The following is a 17,471-nucleotide window of genomic DNA, read 5'->3' on the forward strand; positions in this document are numbered from 1 at the left end:
GATCTGGTATGATTGAGTAATTTCTTTGCGTTATTCTTGACACGAGAAAAATACGATGATGTTGGAAATAGATCGCGCAAGTATTTGGTAGAAGGTTTTTATTTCGTTCATGATTTATTTTAACACAGTTTGCCTCCGGTATTTTGAAACAGTGTGACGAAAGAGCGTAAAGAAAACAGTTTCTTGGGGTGAATTCAAGCTCAAGTTCATTCTCTGACACTCTCCGACACCCATGGGTGTCGGAGAGTGTCAGAGCTGCTTTAGCAGGAAGTACTGCCTAAATGTATTTTAAAGGAACGTTACAGAATTGGTAAGAAACAAAAATCGTGAAGATCACAGATATACATAAAACTTACACGGTCTAATGATGATGATAGCAGAAAACATCCATTGACATATTTCTGTCTGAAATTTCATATTTGATGAGAAGTAAACAATCTTTTTTCGCGTTTGGAGTTTATCGCTCAGGGAGCGTTTTGTTCATATTTGTTTTGGCATCGATGCAATGCAAAACCTTAATCGGTTTTTCACTATTTTCTCTTGACTACCAGGTTTGTCAGTTTATGTATATGGTGGGTAACATAAAGTGCTTACACTGCCAGCAAAGCCAAGTCTGTAAAGTTCCTTTAAGAGAAAAGGAGCAGAATGCGACATTTGAGCCTCTAACCTTAATCATAACTGTTTTGTGCTTAGCTTTAAGTGCTTAAAGGCAGTGGACACCTTTGAGTTGTCAAAGACCATTTGTCACACAAGATACAGTTGGTGTATCACAAGATACTCAAGGTACACTTGGTATTTCTTAACATTATGCATAAAATATATTTAAAAAACTGTGAAAACTTCTACTCAGTTGGTCGTCGAAGTCAAGAGAATAATGGGGAAAAAACATTTGTCACACAGTATTGTGTGCTTTCAGATGCCTTGAATTCGACACCTCAGCTGAGGTCTCGAATTCAAATCAAATATAGTGGGGAGTAAGGCCTAATTATTTCTTTAAAAAAATACGTTACTTCAGAGGGAGCCGTTTCTCACAATGTTTTATACTACAAACAGCTCTACATTGCTTGTTACCATTCAGAGTAAGTTTGTATGCTAGCAATTTTGTATAGTTATCACCAATAATGTAGAATAAGAAACGAGTGTTTGAGGACACCAGTTTCTTTAACAATAACACAATAGTGTAGAATAAGAAACGAGTGTTTGAGGACACCAGTTTCTTTAACAATAACACAATAGTGTAGAATAAGAAACGAGTGTTTGAGGACACCAGTTTCTTTAACAATAACACAATTTCACCCGGACTGACTATACCTCGTGTATGTTAAGCTTCAACCTTTTCATCATCTTAATATAGGTTTTCTCGGTCAATTTCGGAAAATGAGCAGCCAATTTAACCACCAGCCTATGCTATTTCGCACGAAATCGAATGCTACTAAAAAAAGGTTATTCGATTTCATTTTAAGACTAGTAAAATCTACTTTTACGTCATTCGATTTAACAAAATAACCATTCAGTTTAACAATTCATCAAAGCTGCGCTCAAATTCGCAGGAGTGTTTTTGAGGCGTGTGTTTAGTCATTCAATTTCATTTTGAGGCAGTCAATGCTGATATTTGTGCAAAAACGCTTGGTTAACTTGTTGTTTCCTTATACGAATGTTAAACGCATGCGGTTAATTTTTTGGCACTCTTGAACATAATATGCCAAGATGTCTGGCACGCTAACAGATGGTTGGTGAATATAAAAAAAAAACTGGAAAAACATAAAAAAAAAAATTAAAAAAAAACTTTCAAAAACATTCAAATGTCAGGTCTTGGTCAGTTAACCATTGAAGGTCTCCCGAAGAAAATAAAGAAGAAAACAACTCTTATGGGGCCAAGGTAAAGTCTACCTGAAACATAAAATAAAGAAAATAAGGTTCGCTCGATTTAAAAGTGAAGGTACGACAGTATATCTGTTTATTCGTATTTCTTTAGTCGTACTTTAGGCGAAATTGGTTGCCTCTTTACGAAATTGAAAATGATTAAATCAGCAAAATCTCTAGTCGAACCAGCTTTGCTAAATTGAATGATGATTGTGTGTCATGAAAAAGAATAAGTGTGCTAGGAACTTGAATGCCTCAAAACGAAATTGAATGACCGAATTTTTAATTTGAAACGCAGTAAAAACCGTAGAGGCAAAATAGCTTGAATACGAACGCATGGGAATTAAATTGGCTGCTCATTTGCCGAATTTGACCGAGAAAACCTATACCAAAATTGTTTTCAACTAAATTTATTATCATTTATATACGGCCAAAACAACACAAAATGTACAACGTGATACTGGATAAATTCAAGTAAGTATGCTGTATATGACAAAGACACCTTTAGACATAACGAATCAACACTGTTAACTAAATAAATAAGTGAAAACGTACATACACAAATGAATGTATATAATTTTCATGAATATATTGTAAGGAAAACAATGTTCGTAAGTCGACGTCTTTTCATTTTAATGCGAACCATAGATCCGTGTGCGATTTTGTGATTGCGTCCTTACATGTTCAAACGGTGTAAATTGTTTCGTTAACATCCAAAACATTGATAGCCTACACTTTTTTGTACGGAACGTGTTATTGGTTTCAATACTACTACGGTATGTATACGTCCAACTCGAAAGGAATACGCTTTGTATACGCTCACATACATCGATAGTTTAGCTTATCCAACGTTCTAGCGAATTGTTCATACGTCGGCAGGCGCTGGCTAAAACGTTACGGTGTGTCAGGGACAGTAGAGATGTTTCGCAAGTCTACGGATACACATACAGATACCGACGTCGACACTTTGTGTGTTCACGTGACGCGTTTCCGCGACTATCGTATTTTGCACACACGTTAGCAACGGATACAGGAGCATGATCGTACACTTCGTAGGTAAACGGATACTGTTTTGCAGACGTTTAGTTGCCGTTTAGTCCAAGGGATCAAAATCATTTCACACGTAAATAGAAATTTGTTATTCATTTGCAGGAAAAACGATGAGAAATTGCACTGTATAAAACACGGGGTCTCTATAAAGTCATGCCCGTCGGGAAACCCACTCATGGTGAATGCGACGCGCACTCAAGTGACACATTACTACATCTGACGTGAACGGGAAAGGTTATCATATCCGTATCTGGTTCTGTATCCGCACGCTTGCAAAACCTCTCGATTAGATCGACAATAATTACGGGGGAATCTTTGGGTCACAATCTTGTTGTGATGCAAATTTGTCTCCATGAGGCACAGTGGAGATTGAACTTGCAATGGAACTTGCGTGAGCGTGCATTGTGACTCGAATAGTCACCGTGGAGCATTGAGATCGCAATGCAACTTGCGTGAGCGTGCATTGTGACTCAATGAGGCACCGTGGAGCATTAAGATCGCATTGGAACTTGCGTGAGGGTGCATTGTGACTCAATAAAGGCACAGTGGAACATTGAGTTCGCAATGGAACTTGCGTGAGCGTGCATTGTGACTCGATGAGGCACAGTGGAACATTGAGTTCGCAATGGAACTTGCGTGAGGGTGCATTGTGACTCAATAAAGGCACCGTGGAACATTGAGATCGCAATGTAACTTGCGTGAGCATGCATTGTGACTCGATGAGGCACAGTGGAACATTGAGTTCGCAATGGAACTTGCGTGAGGGTGCATTGTGACTCAATAAAGGCACCGTGGAACATTGAGATCGCAATGTAACTTGCATGAGTGTGCATTGTGACTCGATGAGGCACAGTGGAACATTGAGTTCGAGGCACAGTGGAACATTGAGTTCGCAATGCAACTTGCGTGACCGTGCATTGTGACTCAATGAGGCACCGTGGAGCATTGAGATCGCATTGGAACTTGCGTGAGGGTGTACTGTGACTCAATGAGGCACAGTGGAACATTGAGATCGCAATGGAACTTGGGTGAGCGTGCATTGTGACTCGATGAGGCACAGTGGAACATTGAGTTCGCAATGGAACTTGCATGAGGGTGCATTGTGACTCAATAAAGGCACCGTGGAACATTGAGATCGCAATGCAACTTGCGTGAGCGTGCATTGTGACTCGATGAGGCACAGTGGAACATTGGGATCGCTATGGAACTTGCGTGAGCGTGCATTGTGACTCAATGAGGCACAGTTGAACATTGAGTTTGCAATGGAACTTGCGTGAGCGTGCATTGTGACTCAATGAGGCACCGTGGAGCATTGAGATCGCATTGGAACTTGCGTGAGGGTGTACTGTGACTCAATGAGGTCACGAATGAATGTGTGTGTTTCGATAAGGCACAGTGGAACATTTAGATCACAGTGAGCCAGCTGGGGTGCAATGTGACCAGCAATTGAATATTGCAGTCTCCGTGTGGGTGCACTTATGACTAGATGTGGCACAGTGGGACATTGAGGACAGGTTGAGGCTATCTGAGGTGCAGTGTGACCCGAAGAGGCACATGGTGAACGCCTGAGTCAAGGTGCAGTGTGACCCCATTAGGCACCAGGGAAAACTGAGGTCAAATTAGTCTAACTGGGTGCAATGTGATTCGATGGGGCACAATGGACAATTCAAGTTACATTGAGGCTAACTAACTAAAAAGTAATTGTGACACGACAAGGCACAGGGGAACATTGGGGTCTCCATAGGCGAATTGAGAAGCAGTGTGACTCAATGAAGCACAGTCAGTGTAAATTAACTTTGAGGCTACTTCAAGTTGCAATGTGACTTAACAGGGCACATGGGAACAGTGGCCAACGTCCAGTGTGACTCACTGAGGCAGAGTGGAATATTCAGTATACTTGGGTGCAATGTGACTGAATGAGGCACACTGTAACATTAACTTTAAAGCTATTTTAAGATTCTATGTGACTCATCAACAGGGCACTTAGGAACAGTGGCAAACGTGCAATGTGACTCAATGAGGCACAGTGGGACATTAAGTCTACTTGGGTGCAAAGTGACTCAATGAGGCACAGTGGAACATTCAGGCTACTTGGGTGCAAGGTGACTCAGTAAGGCACAATGGGACATTTCAGCTGCTTTGGTGCAATGTGACTCAATCAGTCACAGGCGGAACATGAAGTCAAATTGAGGCTACTTGAGGTACAATGTGACTCAATTAGTCAAAAGGTTAAATTGAGGCTGCTTGTGGGCATGTGACTCAATGTGGCACAATGGAACAATGGAGTAACATTGCAGCTTCTTGAGTGCAATGTGACTCATTAGGGAACACAGGAACAGTGGCTAAGGTGCAATGTGACTCAATCAGTCACAGAGGAACATTGAGGTCAAATTGAGGCTACTTTGGTGCCAAGTGACTCAATCAGCCACAGTGGAACATTGAGGTCAAATTGAGGCTACTTTGGTGCCAAGTGACTCAATCAGCCACAGTGGAACATTGAGGTCAAATTGAGGATACTTTGGTGCAAAGTGACTCAATCAGGCACAGTGCGACATTAAATACGTTGAGGTACAATTCAGGCTACTTGGGTGCAATGTGACTCAATGAGGCACAGTGGAATATTATGGCTAAGGTGCAATGTTGAACATTGAGGTAACTTTGAGGTAACAGTTAGGCTACTTGGGTGCAATGTGACTCATTGAGCCACAGTGGATCATTGAGGTCATAATTAGGCTAATCGGGATACAATCTGACTCAAAGTCATAGTTGAACATTGAAGTTAAATTGAGGCTACCTAAGGTAAAATGTGACTCAGTAAGGCTAAGTGAAAGAGTGGCTAAGGTGCAATATGACTCAATGATGCACGTGGGAACATTGGGGTTACTTAGGTGCAATGTGACACATTGGACCACAGTGAAAGAGTGGTTAAGGTGCAATATGACTCAATGAGGCACTTAGGCTACTTGGGTGCAATGTGACTCAGTGAGGCTAAGTGGAAGATAGGCTTAGGTGCTAAATATGACTCGATGAGGCACAGTGGAACATTGAGGCTACTTGGGTGCAATGTGACTCAGTGAGGCACTTAGGCTACTTGAGTGCAATGTGACTCAGTGAGGCTCAGTGGAAGAGTGGCTAAGGTGCAACATGACTCAATGAGGCACAGTGGAACATTAAGGCTACTTGGGTGCAATGTGACTCAGTGAGGCTAAGTGGAGGAGTGGCTATTAGGTGCAATGTGACCCAATGAGGCACAGTGGAACGTTGAGGTCAAAGTGACGCACTTTGAAGTCCAATGTGACTCGGTGGTGTACTGTGAAAAATTAATGTTACGTTTAGGCTAACTTATAGACAAGTGTGACTAAAGATAAAGCACAGTGGACAATTTGAGTCACTAAGTCTACCTTAGAAGCAATGTGACTTTAAACGAAGCACCGTGGAATAGTGAGGCTACTTATTTAAAGCCATTATACACTTTCGGTAAACAGTATTTTCCAAGTCCCACACTTCGTGTATCACAACTTATATATAAAATAACAAAACTGTGAAAATTTAGGCTCAATCGGTCATCGGAGTCGGGAGAAAATAACGGGAAAACCCACTCCTGTTTTCACGCGTTTCGCCGTGTCATGACATGTGTTTATAATAAATTCGTAATTCTCGCTATCGATAATTGATATTGTTTTAATGTTTTCTCAAAAAGTAAAGCATTTCATGGAACAATATTTCAAGAGAAGTCTTTCACCATTACCTTCTGTAAACCCTGTAAATTATTTGTAAATCTGTGAACTTGTTTTTTCTGTACCGAAAGTGTATAATGGCTTTAAGGTGCAATAATTGGCTGGGTGAGCACAGTGGAACATTGATGTCACAGGATCAGACGTGCAAAGGACCAGATGAGGCACAGTTGAACAGAAAGAGGAGCTACCTTAAGGGTGCAATGTGACTCGATTATCATACCGTTTTCGGTTATTAAGTAATAAAAATAAAAACAAGTTTTCTTGTAATGATTAATATAGTTTTACAGTTAAAACTTCCGTTAAGATGATGCTAATTGGTTAAGCATGCTTCACGTGTAAATTCTTTAGCTTGACGACGGCCAGACGAGCAGATCGCATTAGGTTGAGAGACCACAAAATAATGTCTTACGAGAATAAAGATTGCGATTACAAAATAATGAAATAACAGACTCAGTCAAAGCCAAAGTATTCAGTGAAGGTCCAAGGCCTTTGGTAATTGTCAAAGATCACTCGGTGTATCTCAATAAATATGCACAAAATAACAAACCTGTGAAAATTTGAACTCAATTGGTGATTGAGAGATAAAAATGAAGAAGAAAAAAAACTTTGTCACATGAAGTTGTGTGCTTTCAGATGCTTGATTTCGAGACCTCAAATTATAATTCTGAGGTCTCGAATTCAAATTCAAATAGTTTAGTGGCAAATGACTTATTTCTTGAGAACTACATTATTAAGTCAGTTTTTATGCTAACAATTATTTTGAGTAATTACCAATATTGTGTCCAGTGCCTTAAAATACATAGCCACACCAGTATAACCAATACTTAACCCACTGAACGATCCTAATATCGCCCGATTTCTTACTTTCTCCTTTTGGCCTCTAAGACGGAAGGAGGCCCCACTGAGTGACGTCATAGGATCGATTAGAAAGTTGATGTTTCTCGTTATTTTTAGTCATTGGCTACAAATGCTGGAGTTGGTAACTCAGGTACATGTATATTGACGCCCTCACGGTACACCGGGTTGACAGTAGTGCTTTAGGATGGATTCTTCACGTAACCAAGCAACCAGTAGGTAGTCATGGTGCCTCTTCCCTGCTCATAAAAAAACGCATAACAATTGTTTGCATTAGTTTTTGGTTGGTTCACATTTTTTATTACATCTGACTATAGATGATTCGGATAACAATTACAACGATATAACAATATGCAAATCAAATTGGTGATGAACTCCTTGCTATAGAGACCTACTTTTATAAAACTATTTATATATTTATTTTGAGGAAATGGTTCTTCTACAGGCCCTTAGTGATTTGATTCACATTAATCGTTTTTAAAACTTAATTAAAACTGGCTATAATCGTGGCTATTGCGCAGTCGTGAAGTCAAGGAGGGGAGTGTTGAAAACTTTACCTTAATCAACATTTCACCTCTCTTTGCCAAACAAAACTTGTTGATGATGGTCAAAATACGTGCACAGTCTTCACTCACTTGAATGCGATTAGCTGAACGGATAATATAAGACGAAGAAAGTTACGAACGACAACAAAATATTCATAGTTACACTATACGTCTAGTGCAGAGCTTTGAAACATGTTCTCCCGTTACGTTAAAACGAGTTGATACATTATACCCTCAGCTGATTTTACAGTAACAGTGTTTTGTAGCTTGTTCAAACTAGTTTTAATTCAACAACTTACGTAGTCCGTTAGACTCCATCTTAGCAGCAATATTGACTGTTTCACCAAATAGACAGTATCGAGGCATCTTGGATCCAACAATTCCAGCAACCACAGGACCTACGTGTATATACAAACATGTATTTAGTGAAAAGCAAAAAACAATTATTGTAATGAAACATTTGATGGAAGTCATCAGTGTTTTTTTTTAACATATAGTGACGGGGCTCATTCCCCATAATTTAATTGTTTTTTTAACTGGTCAGCAATTTTTTGAAAGTCATATACGTAATTCCCGCTATGACATGACGTCATTGTCGGTAAACCTGCTTGGTCTAATTAGTAATAAACTGAAACCATTCCTGACGCCTTACATTATAATTGACACACCCTTGTTCCGTTCATATATTGCAGGCAGTGGCGAAATACAAATTTTAAAACGTCAGAAAGTGTGTATCATTTTTGTTATTGTTTAATTTTATTCAGCCACGAATCAACAGACAAATACAATAATGCTTTAGTTTCTTCATGCATGGACGTTGACACCCTTTAGTATAGCCGACTGGATTTAGTACTAACATAATTTGCCGCAGTTTGATTACTTAGAAATCGAATCAGTTGTTTTTCTTTCTTACCAGTGTGCATTCCAATCCGCAATGTCATCTTTGTTCCTGGCTTATGTGGAATGACCAATCCTTCGATACAATTCTGCAAATCCAGTGCCATGAGTGCTATTTCACTGGCATGCTTATTACCATTACGCTGAGGCAAACCTACATTAAGAGCAGATTAATCAAACAAAAAGCTTTTTAGTCTGATGCATTTACAAAATGAAATGAGAGGCCTACATATCAATAAGTCAATTTAAAATGGTCAATGGTTATTAGGAACTTTTACGATAGCACACACTCCACACAGTCACTCCATTTGGGTCGTTTAAACCTTTTAAATGATGAAGCTATATCACCGTGACCGCTGTGGAAGTGTCGTGGCCGAACGGTCAAGAGCACCGGATTCAAGCTTCCGTGTTTCTGATCAGTAGAGTGTCATGGCCGAGTGGTTAAGAGCATCGAATTCAAGTTCTGGTGCGTTTTCACCGGAGTGTGGGTTCGAATCCCGGTCGTGACACTTGTGTCCTTGAGCAAGATACTTTACTATAATTGCTTCTCTTCACCCAGGGGAATAAATGGGTACCTGCGTGGGTAGAGGTTGATATTGTGAATGAAAAAGCCTTTGGAGCGATATAAACTGTTGCCCAGGTTGTATACTCCCAAGGGAGCTGAGAAACATTAAAAAGGGATGTTATTGGCCCTATGATCAGGGCACTAATGTAAAGCGCTTAGAGAATTAAGTGTTAGTTATTAGGCGCTATATAAATCGAAAGTTATTATGTTATTATCAGCAGAGTGTGAGTTCGAGTCGAAGTCGTGACACTTGTTTCCTTAAGCAAGACACTTCATCATTGCTTCGTCCTACGGATGGGACGTAAAGCCGTTGGTCCCGTGTGTTGTATAACACAAGTAAAATAACACATAGCTCAATTGTCAACAGAAGGGGTTTGCCCCTGTGTTCCTGGCTGGATTTTAGCATACTGCGCACATCACCGTATTAACATTGGTGCTATGTAAAAGGAGTAATAATTCAAACGTCGTCCCAAAATTCGCATTTACGTTAAAAACTAATACAGCGCGCATATCCGTTACTCTGTGACGCTCAGGGCGCTTTAACATACAGTATTTCCTAAAAGCGCCCTGAGCGGCCATTGGGTGACGGATGTGCGCTATATCACTTTGTAACGAAAATGCGAATTGTGACTATATTTGGCTCAATTTGAAGCTTGTTCCACAACATACAAAAACAGTTACCTGATACAACCATGTAGGCATCACCAATGGTCTCCACTTTATACACATTATATTTATCGATGCGGCTATCGAAGTTGGTGTAAACGTTATTCAACATCTCGACGACCTGAAGAGGACTGCTCTCAGAACATATTCGGGTGAAGGCGACAATATCCGAAAATAAGATGGTGGCCTCGGCGAAGTTTTCTGCGCTTACATTCTGGTTGTGTTTCAGGCTGACTACGACGGACTTGGGGAGCATCTGGTAGAGCAGTGTATCAGTTCGTTTGCGTTCTTTATTCAGGGCTCTAGTCTGGTCAGCCAGGGTGCGGGCATTTACTTGCATATTTGCTGTCAACGACTCAACTGCCTGTAAACCAAATTCAACAAGACATTTACATTTTGGTGGCATCCTATAAAAAACTGGTTATTGATAGTGCACAAACGTGAGATACTATCAAATAGAGCTATATATAGCTCTGTGGATACTACATACACCAAGATAGGCATACACTGAGCGAAATAATTTAGAAAGACAAAACAAAACACGTTAACCAGATTTTCAATTTTGAAAGCAGAATCACTGAAGCAGTGAGAATGGATGTTTTCCAACACGGTCTTTACTCTTCTCTGTTGTGTTTGCACACTTCCCTGCTACTGGTCGGTGTCGTAGGGAAAATGTCTGTCCCCCAATGGGAACTTAACATGGGCTGAAGGTGGATGGTTAAAAAGGGCGCTATCACAGTTCGTCGTATGAATGGGGGAGAGAATCTCCCGCCACATCGGGTGCGTTCGTTTAGCTCCCTGGGTCGACCCCGGTGTGTGACGGGTTTTTTCCCAGGACGAGTGTGTGCAGATAATTACCCACGTTCGTCCTGGTAAAAGAAAACGCCACGCACCGGGGTCGACCCAGGGGAGCTAAACTAACGCACCCATCGGCAGAGCTTGGTGAGAGAAGTATACGCGCCTTGTAAGAATGGAGTCAATGGCTGATTTCACAAAGAGGTAAGCTTGCGCTTTAGATGTGCATCCATCTTGAGCGTAAGTCACAGTAAAAACACGATAGCAACTGAAAACGCATCTTGTGATGAACGGTTTTTGTAAAGGGACAACAACTACATAGAAAACAAACTAAAACAGCAAAATGGAAACAAGAGAAGTATGTTACTAATTATCTATCGGATAAAAATAAGATGCAGTGATGCAACACAGTAGTAACATATTGTGAAATCAGGTATATGCAAAGTGGAGATTGGCCGGACACGTGGCATGCATAGACAAATCACAACAAACGGACCAAAATGTCAGATTGGAAACCAAGAACAGGCAAGGGGGAAACGAGTCGGGTAGAGGAAGGGGTTAAAAGACGATACTGCCCGATGGATACAACATGGATCAGACAAGTACAAGACAAGGCAAATGCGTGCTTATGAAATCGAGCCATAGTAGCATCCAACAATTTGTTTAGCTGCAAGTTACGTGAGCAAATACGTGAACGAGAACGTCACAATTGTGTCATTTCTAGGTGACGTCGCCATTTCTAGGTGACGTCGCCACTTAAAGGATCGGTCGAGTTGGTCTTTAAAAAGCGTTTGTAAACGTTTGTTATAAGATGCATATGGGTAGAAAGGTGTTGTAAAAGTAGAATACAATGATCCACACAAACATGCCTCGAAATTGCACGGTTTTCCTTTTACCTCGTCGACTAACACGGTCGACCATTTATGGGAGTTAATGGGAGGCAAATTTGTGTGGATCATTGAATTCTACTTTTAAAAGATCTTTCTAGCCATATACATTTTACAACAAACGGTTACAAACGCTTTTTATAGACCAACTTGTCCGATCCAAGGTAACGTGTTCCTTTAAGGTGACATCGCCATTTATTGCATGCTGACGCATGACGTCTGCACGTACGCACCTGACGTAACAATTAATGTTAACTTCACGTATGTTAAAAACGTGAGATTTTGACGACACAATTTTTAACGTTCACGTTGACGTTCACGTTCACGCAGAACGTGCAGCTAAACCTCCCCCAAATACGTGAAATCGGTATAAAACAAACGTGTGGTCCGTATTCATTGGACGATGTTACTGTAACAAACATCGTTGACTGTTAATGATGTCATAATGCTTCTCAAAATGAAAAGCCTTTATAAATCTCTTCCACGACAACACCTTTAGCTTTTAAACCGGACAGTTTTTTTGTGTTGGTTTGTAGTGGGTGACTGTGTCTGTTACCTTGATGATGATCACGCACATGATGACTACAATCACCATAATGCAAATACTGACAGCCAGATCAGCATTGTCCGTAGTCACAGCACTATTCAACTTGTTCAATATCACCTGTAATCATAACAAGAATTATCGCTTAATTTTGTCTTTCTTTTCTCTTTTTCTTTATGCATGTAGGATATTGAGGACTAAGGCCGTTCCCGAAACGGTGACTTTGGCTACAGCTATGGTTCTATAAATCAGCGAGTGTCTGCCAGGTGTTGAAGAATAGAAAGACGCGCGCGACCTAGCCGTAGCTTTAGCCAAAGTCGACGTTTCGCACACGGCATTATACCGAATAAAAACGTGATATAAACCACTCACTAACCCGGAGGGACAAATGAATGTAGGGCCTACTGCATTCATTATCGACTCACTAAAAGGGACGGAATAATAGGCCTAGTCGTTTTTTTGTAAGCAATGCCAATACACTTTTAGTTAGAAGCCTACATCAACTTTTGATAACACTTTTAAGTTACAGAAATACTTTACTTCGAAGTGAAACAGTTTTTATGTACCAAGTTTTGAATCTGAGAAGCGTTACTGTCGAAACGTTTCTCAGTTTGTGTTCTCATTAGGGATTATTTCCTGCTTGGACATTTTCAAAACGCGACCATCTTTTGAAATGAAATTTTCACATTTAATTGTTATTCTATACATCTATACATCGAGCGGTCCAAAAATAAAATATATATATACTTTGCTTTTAATTCATAAATCCTCATTACAGTAACTGGAAAATAAAAGAAAAACCATCGTAACATGTACTGTTTGTTTTGATGAGAAACGACTGTGGACCAACTGAATACATAGTTTGTACTTAAATGATTAGGTCTAATGACTCTAACATAGTGTCGCCTAACCTCAGCCATTCGTCGTTGTATATCCTTGAGCGTGTCGATGTAGATGGTCATATTATCAAACCACCATGTTCCTTCTTGCCAGGATGGTTCACGGGAAGCATTATTGTGCGAGATTTCTTGTCGCATCGTGTTGATAATTTCTGCGTAATCGTATTCAAACTCTTTTACTTTACCGTCCAAAATCTCGCGTACCAAATCGGAGTATTTTTGAGATGCCCAAATGTTGCTCTTTCCAACCTGCAAGAAAGATAAGTGACAATCAATGTATTTTTCTTGTTAGTTCCGTTCATTTTCATTTTACTTGTCTATAATTAACTTATTTCTTCATGTGATTTACACGTATATTTTATCAGTATAGGTTCTGACTGAACATTAAGATCCCAACCTGCATTTTCTCCATATACCAGCGATAATCGGTAGGCTTGTCGAAACCACCCTGAGTATAGAACACCGCCCCCAGTGTTCGTTCAATGCCAGTTTGTTCCATGCCAACTATAAGTAGTTGATAAGCCACCAGGGTTTCCCACAAACCCTGACCTCCAGACTTTCCAACACTCTCATACAACCAATCAATGAACAATTGGATAGCATCAGTGTAGAAATGGATGACCTGAAGGAAGAAAAGAACCAATACGTTGTTTTTATGATACAGTGTCTTTATCAGCATACAGTCTCGTGGTTGATATCAGAAGTACAACACTTGAAATAATTTAATGAAAATAACAACATTACAATATTATACTTCTCTTCAGACTGGCGTCCTCTGAACAATGTCATGTCGTTCAAGAAATCATCCCTTGAAGAAGTACATTTTTTTTAAATGTAAAAATAAAGTTGTTTTTTTAAATCTTAATGAGACACTGGACACTATTGGTAATTGTCAAAGACCAGTCTTCTCACTTGGTGTATCTCAACATAATGCGTAAAATAACAAACCTGTGAAAATTTGAGCTCATTTGGTCGTCGAAGTTGCGAGATAATATGAAAGAAAAAAACCCGTGTAACACGAAGTTGTGTTCTTTCAGATGCTGGATTTCGAGACTTCAAATTCTAAATTTGAGTTCTCGAAATCAAATTCGTGGAAAATTACTTCTTTGGCACAATGTTTTGTTCTATCAACCTCTCCCTATTGCTAGTTACCAAGTAAGGTTTGATGCTAATAGTTTGAGTAATTACCAATAGTGTCCACTGCCTTTAAACAAATGGAGACGGAACTACGATACTGTACCTCATAAATGGTGGTATTGTGAATATCCAGAGTCAGTCGATACTCGAACAAAAATGACATGAAAGCTTCTTTATTTTGAAATTGTTGGTAAGCTACAGTCCCCGCAACAGGCCAGTCATCGAGATTCTCCAATACTTCATCTACCAATGGATACGTATTAATCAAAAAGATCTTGCGCTGGGGACCAGTCGTCCTTTGCTGCATCAATGAACTAATGTATAAAGCAGTCATGTCACGTTCAAGCTGAAGACTATGAACAAGGGTACCAACCTAGAATACAATTGGACATGTACAAAATAACTGTTATAACAAACGCCTTTTGGCAAGCTTCTACTTTTAATTTTAAAACACCTAAAACAAATTAATAGGATGTACCGGTACATGAGATGGAGCCGTATACGTCAGAGCTTAGACGTGATGAACAAACGTGTATAAAACGTTTACAATGGTTCTGTTATAACAACAATGAGTCTTACCTGCCGACTGAATTGTACATTGCGTCTTATTTCAATAGCGTCAATACTTTTGGTAAGTGTTGCAATCAGATCAGATATAGCCAGTGTGGTCAAGACGACAATTGGCATTAAGGTCAACGTCAACATCTTGATCATCTGCTTCCTTTTGCCAACTGGTGTAAGTGGAGTTGCTGAACACAGACTGGTCTTTGTGTCTTGTATAGCCTCTCTGATAGACTCATCTACTTGACTCATTGATCCCAGGCTAGATGCATTGCTGTTAGTGCGACTGTGAGCATGACCTCCAGTTGCCGGATCAGTTTGGAGACCCTTCTCAGAAGCCATTGTGAACTCCAAAGGGTTATCCAGATGAACTGCAGCTAGCAAAACTCTGTTGAACAAAATCATAGTCAAACTTCATACTTAATTTTTTTGCTACGTAGCCGCAGCTACTTATAACTTTTGCCCACTATTTTTATAATAACTTGTGGACGCTGTTTCTTAATAACTTGTGGTTGTTGCTATATAACTTGTGGCCACTGCTGCTTAATTTGCTGCCACTGCTACTTAAAAAGTTGTGGCCGATGCTCTTTAATAACACGTGGCTTCCTAAAACTTGTGGCCTCTGTTATTTAACAACTTGTGGCCGCTACTGATTATTAACTTGTGACCGCTGGCCACAGTTGTTTGCGATATTAACTGGCGGCAACATAGGTGGCTGATATTGCCAAGTTAACGTATTTTTGCTCATACTAACTTTTCAGTTTATTTAACATTCGGCATCATTCAGATTTAAAAGTAAAGACGGGCTTTTAATAGAAAAACCATTGCGTTGAAAAGTTCGATATTGACAACTCAATGTTTTGACAGATAATTTGTTTGTCGTTTTTTAACACTTAGGCGCTTATTTTGTCCATCAGTTTTGATATCTGGGATGGTTTCTTAAAATTGTTATGCAGTCGGTTTCTAACTTTCTATGTTCTTGGTTTTCGATAAAACCAACTTCTTGTTATAGTCACTGAAGTTGTTATAAGGGAGGTTTAGCTGAACGGTTTAAGTGAACGTGAGCGTCAGAAAATTGTGTCGTTATAATCGCACGTTTTTACATATGTGAAGTTCCCATTTTTCACTCCAGGTACGTACGTGCGCGCAGACATCACGTGAGCATGCAATAAGCCCTAAGTGGCAGAAACAGCACATTTTTTTAACGTTTACGTTAGCGTATTTGCTCACGTAACGTGCAGCTAAACCTCGTTATGACCTTGTCCTGTAACGCTCGTAATATATTTGCATTCTTTTGCGTAAAAGTTCGCATTACGTAACAATTATTTTCGTTGTTTTGTTTGGGTTGCATTTTTTTTATACATATTTCTTTGAATGTGCGGTTTTTTTTAATTTTATTTTTTTAATGTATTTTATTCTATTATTATTACACGGTACAAAAAAAGCTGACGGAAACGTTTGAAATATAAAGAGTATACCGCTCTGCAAGGGAACTTCGTCTCGTTATTGACTGTCTGGAGACTATAGTTACTGTGTCATATTGCTCAAAAAGCAATCGGTAAAGAGGATTACATGAACATGGACATCAAAGTGTGACTGCGAAATTGTTAGCTGCCGTGCTGGACATTTAAACGAATATGAGACTTCTGTCCACGCGTTGCCTATACAAGTCTACTCATTTGTGTTTTTTCAGAGGATTTTTAATGTGGGGTACTTCTGCAACATCTGTCATTGTATACTAGACCCCGTAAGGGAAAAAATGACCGAGATTTAGTATTTGTACGTTTCCTGCGGCGATGGATAGCCGGGTAGCGTCCCTCATTACACCGTAGTACTAGGATTCTTGCTATATGACACACCGATCTTGACAATTCCCATACAGTACTTTGTAGGACATTATACAATAATAATAAAAAACTACGTAAAATATGCATATCTGCACCCCTCTCCCCTTTTCTAAGGTTCACACACAAACGCAAGTGCCGTTAAATAGGAACGTATCAATTATTTTTGTTAGTTTCATGGTTGGAGTAATAGTTCGGGTAATGTTGATCCTATATCGCTTTATGTTGTTTTCGAAGCCGGCCGGCAGCAAGGGTTTTGTCTTGCATTCTTAACCACTATGACTACCAGTGCAGAATTTTGTCAATCAATATCAAATTGATGCTAACACCCTTAGTATAGTTTCGATCAGTTTTCTGTGATTCCCTTTTATGTGATTTGTTTATGCCACTTGTTCGCTTGTTCACCCAAGTTCTCTTCGACTTTTCGCCCCAAAATGACATTATTTGACTTACCTTCTCACATGCACGTCATGCCTGTCCTGAGTAACGATGTAAACTGCGACACAAGCAGCTTACGTTTCGTCTCATCGTTGACTAATGAGGCTATTGGTGGCTTCACTCCGGGGGACTGATCATACGAAAGAAGACGAAACATGGTTTCATAGAAACCTATATCTCTACTACGA

General features: G+C 39.8%; 1 protein-coding gene across 1 annotated transcript; it reads right to left on the reverse strand.

The window, feature by feature from the left end:
• Window positions 1-7,687: 7,687 nt before the first annotated feature.
• Window positions 7,688-17,440, reverse strand: LOC117302541. The gene is made up of 11 exons (XM_033786515.1): window positions 17,307-17,440; window positions 15,020-15,389; window positions 14,544-14,813; window positions 13,701-13,925; window positions 13,316-13,552; window positions 12,417-12,524; window positions 10,194-10,542; window positions 8,964-9,101; window positions 8,350-8,448; window positions 8,058-8,154; window positions 7,688-7,739 (listed from the first exon to the last, which is right to left on the reverse strand). Exons 1-11 carry the CDS (start codon window positions 17,438-17,440, stop codon window positions 7,688-7,690), a joined length of 2,079 nt encoding a protein of 692 aa, XP_033642406.1.
• Between the last annotated feature and the right edge of the window lie 31 nt (window positions 17,441-17,471).

The sequence above is a fragment of the Asterias rubens genome, chromosome 18 (genome assembly GCF_902459465.1).
Source record: "Asterias rubens chromosome 18, eAstRub1.3, whole genome shotgun sequence".
Lineage (NCBI taxonomy): Eukaryota > Metazoa > Echinodermata > Asteroidea > Forcipulatida > Asteriidae > Asterias > Asterias rubens.